General features: G+C 40.4%; 1 protein-coding gene across 1 annotated transcript; it reads right to left on the bottom strand.

The window, feature by feature from the left end:
• Nucleotides 1–839: 839 nt before the first annotated feature.
• LOC104946972 (voltage-dependent L-type calcium channel subunit alpha-1F-like) lies at nt 840–2,445 on the bottom strand. Its single transcript, XM_010772890.1, has 2 exons — nt 2,127–2,445; nt 840–1,557 (listed from the first exon to the last, which is right to left on the bottom strand). Exons 1-2 carry the CDS (start codon nt 2,418–2,420, stop codon nt 1,351–1,353), a joined length of 501 nt encoding a protein of 166 aa, XP_010771192.1. The 5' UTR covers nt 2,421–2,445; the 3' UTR covers nt 840–1,350.
• Nucleotides 2,446–3,615: the final 1,170 nt, after the last annotated feature.

Here is a 3,615-nt window from a genome sequence, read left to right as displayed (position 1 = left end):
ATTTTACAAATCGCTCCCCTTTCAAACTGTATTCTTGTTTATTAATAACACGTTTTTTACTGTCATAGTATTGTATACCTGTTTACTTTATTCTCTTATTTTTTTATAACTATAATGATCATATAAAGATGTGCCTTTACCTCACTGGTTGTAGAAAAAGCTTCTTATATTCGTTAGCATAGCTAGCTAACCAGATGCTAATAACAACTAAGTTATTGACTGTATGATCAGTATGACAGATGAACAGATCGCCACTGGGCTTTCAACTAAAGACACAGCCACGCAAAAACTGCGGCATGTGTACAGCTCCTTATGGGTACTGACATTTTTGGAAGTGCCGGAGCGGCGTTATGTTGCTCTCAGTCAGAAATACACCCCTGTCCGACGAGACATATACCACGTGTTGACACGTTAGGCTCGTGTTGTGTTCAAGGACCCTGACCTTGGCCAGGAAAAACAGGTACTCGCTTGTTTAATTTTTTTGCGGTCTAGATTTCTTTAATTTTTTTCTTTTTTGCGTGTGTTTATAAATTAACTCGAGGGCCGTACCAAATGGTCTCACGGCCGCGGCCGCAGGTTCCCCACCCCTGCGCTATAGGGTGTACTTTGAGGGTTTGTGACTGCAGACCGTTTACATGCAGAAAAACCTTAATAGCACACAAGGGGACGGGTAATAACCGGAAAAGCATGAGATCGGACCTTTAAATTAAGGTAAATTAAATACATAATAATAAAAAAGTATTTAATGCTACATCCACTTCTACTTCAATATTTTGGAGGCGAATAACAAACTTTTTAAGTGGCATTTTACAATAATTAATAATAAATGAAACACACATTTGAGAAAACATGATGCTTTATTTAAAGTCACAAAAATCAAAAATGCTTCTATTAGTTTTCATGTTTCTTAAAAGAGGATATTCAATATGTTTTATATATTTAAATACTTCTCTAAAATAGCGAATGCTGTTGGGCACTCGCGTATCGTTATTCGTTTAATAAATTATAAACATTTTATTGATGTCATATTTTCTATTTTTACAGTTTGTACAGGAGTATAAAGGGACAACAGTTCATGTACAGTATAAAATGAGAACACAATGCAAAAAAGAAGTCCAGTTTTCTGCAGCAAAACAACGCAGTCCTGCCACATACTGCTCTTAAAATCAGGGTGTGTGTTAGTGTGTGTTTTGGCATTTACAAAAAAAACACAACATTTGAACTTCAGACAAAAAGAAAATCACACACGTTTCTCTCTCTCTTTCCACAGCAGGTTTAAATAACACTTCCTCCCTTCACAATCCTCTCTCCTTACTTCCTCTCACTGTTAATGCAGTTTTTTTACGGACCTCAGTAAGAGATCACGCAGTTCATCTCGTCGGCCAGCTCGTCCTCGAAGCGAGAGATGGACTGGCTGGCTCCGCGGGCGATGAGGTCGGACGCCGCGCTCTCCATGTCGTCCAGACTCAGGTGACACGCCTCCGCGATCTCACGCTTCGCAAAGTTCACGAACTTCGGGTCCCGGGCGTAGACTCCGAGACCCTCGGAGATCAGGATCTGATGTGAGATAGAGAGAGCAAGGACGGGGTCAGGCAGGGATTAGGTTATAATTATCTGTATCATGCAAACATAAGCAGGTCTATGGCGTTAGTCACTCAAATTAAAATGAAAAATGTTCCCTTTATTTATTTTTATGATAATATGCAATTACAGACTGAGGAGAATGAGAAAGTATTATTATTACTTTCTAAAATAATTAGTTTTGTTAAGTAATTATTGAGCTAATTCCAATGTTATAAGTATTAGTATATGAATCTATTACTAAATTCAAACATTACATTTTATACATAATTTGTTATCAAAAGTCTAGCAGCCTCTTTGTTTTTCCAGAATTATTGCTTTAAAAATAATTATATATTTCACAGAAAAACAAGCGGAAAATTTGATCAGCATTACAAAAATGAGAGTTACAGCCATTTTAATACAAATGTCCTTTTTAAAGATAAACTAGAAAAACTCTGAACCCATCCAACCCAAGTATTTTGAAATAGTTAATATGTTGTTCATATTGATATTGCATATACATATTGCTTTGGATTTCATCAACAATTTTCCACTTTACTCACCGACTCCACCAGGCTGTCTGCGCTCCCTTTCTCCAGGTAGCTGTGGCTGACGGGGGGCATCCTGACGCTACCGAGGGTCCGGGTCTGACCGGGGTACCAGCCCGCGGCGGCCCGGGAGGCGGCGGGGAGGCTGGCGCTGCCGTCGCTCCACATCGGCTGGCTGCGTCCGGAGGCCTGGTCCATCCGGAGCATCGGGGTGTAGATGAGCTTCCCTCGGCGTCCAGAGGGGGCGATCATCCCCGGGTGGGGGGGGGGCCCCGCCGTCGCCGAGTTCACCCAGGAGGCCGAGGACATGGCGCCGGTCCGCTCCAAACTGTGAACGTTCTGAGGACGGGAGAGGAGGAAGAATGCACAATTTTATATACATTTCTGTCTCTTACAATATTCGTATATTTTTCTTATTGTTGACTAGACTAAATTAAACTAAATAAAACTACAAAATAAAGCCTTTGAATCTTGAGAAAAAGTTAATTTAAGTTATTAAAGTAAGCCCAGGTTATTAACAACATTATCACAATATCTGTAAATAAATCAAATGCTATCAATCAAATTCATCTTTAAATGAAGTATGCTTAAAATACAAGCAAATAGAGTGGTGCAGTGACGAGTCCTAAAACCCGGAAGTGAGTCAGCATTTTACCACTTCCTGTTCCCTGGTCTCAGAGCCAATGGGATCTCTCCATAGGTTTAAGGAAAATATCTGGAATTAAGGTCTGTGGTTGAGACACATTGAAGAGACGGATCACGTTTTGTTCTACGACATTAAACCCATCAGCAGTGACCCCACTGGTGATTTCTGAAGAGTTGACGTGTCTGAAAAACGATGGTTGTTACCAAGTGGCTGAATAGGACTACAGAAGTTGTCGAGGCCATTGTACGTCATTACGCCGAACACGTAAACACTCCTCTAAGTTTGTTTGCCCTGTTCTGCTTGAAAGCAAGTCCCTGCCTCCTGCAGACTGTTCAAACAAACGCTTCAACTCGTACCATTTAGAATCTGTATTTTTGAATATCGAGACGAGGCGTGACGTTGAAGTCGTGCTGCTGGACTCGGCTGTAGTTCCTTTATAGCATAAGGTTAGCATTTTGCTTCTGGCGACTAGATTTATGATTCGAAAATAATAAAAGTAGGGTAGACATGTGGAGATTATCCGGCTGAACAAAACGTGCATTTATCAAACAGGTTTGTTTTCCACAGACCTTATTTCGAGCTATCTTCCAAAATCCTATGGAGAAATCCCATTGCTTTGTTGTCGAGGGAACCCATGCACAGTTTATTTCTGGGGTCGGCCTACAAAATACGTCAACCCTGCACCACTCAATAGAGGTGGAGAGTGTGCAAAAATTCGTAAAACAAATAAATATAATAATGGTAAAAACGGCACCAGACAAACTAATGTACGAAAATTCCACAACAAATAATTAATGACGCCCTGTTTTTATTACATGGTATTACATGGTATATGTGTGTGTGTGTGTGTGTGTGTGT

This window comes from Notothenia coriiceps, unplaced genomic scaffold, assembly GCF_000735185.1.
Source record: "Notothenia coriiceps isolate Sejong01 unplaced genomic scaffold, NC01 NC01_scaffold00011714, whole genome shotgun sequence".
In the NCBI taxonomy this organism is placed as follows: domain Eukaryota; kingdom Metazoa; phylum Chordata; class Actinopteri; order Perciformes; family Nototheniidae; genus Notothenia; species Notothenia coriiceps.
This window is presented reverse-complemented; position numbering and strand designations above follow the sequence as displayed.

Coding starts and splice junctions, on each gene's coding strand:
- LOC104946972 (XM_010772890.1), bottom strand. CDS start 2,420: ATGTCCTCGGCCTCCTGGGTGAACTCGGCGACGGCGGGGCCCCCCCCC. Junction 1,558..2,126: donor CAGACAGCCTGGTGGAGTCG/GTGAGTAAAGTG, acceptor ATCTCACATCAG/ATCCTGATCTCCGAGGGTCT.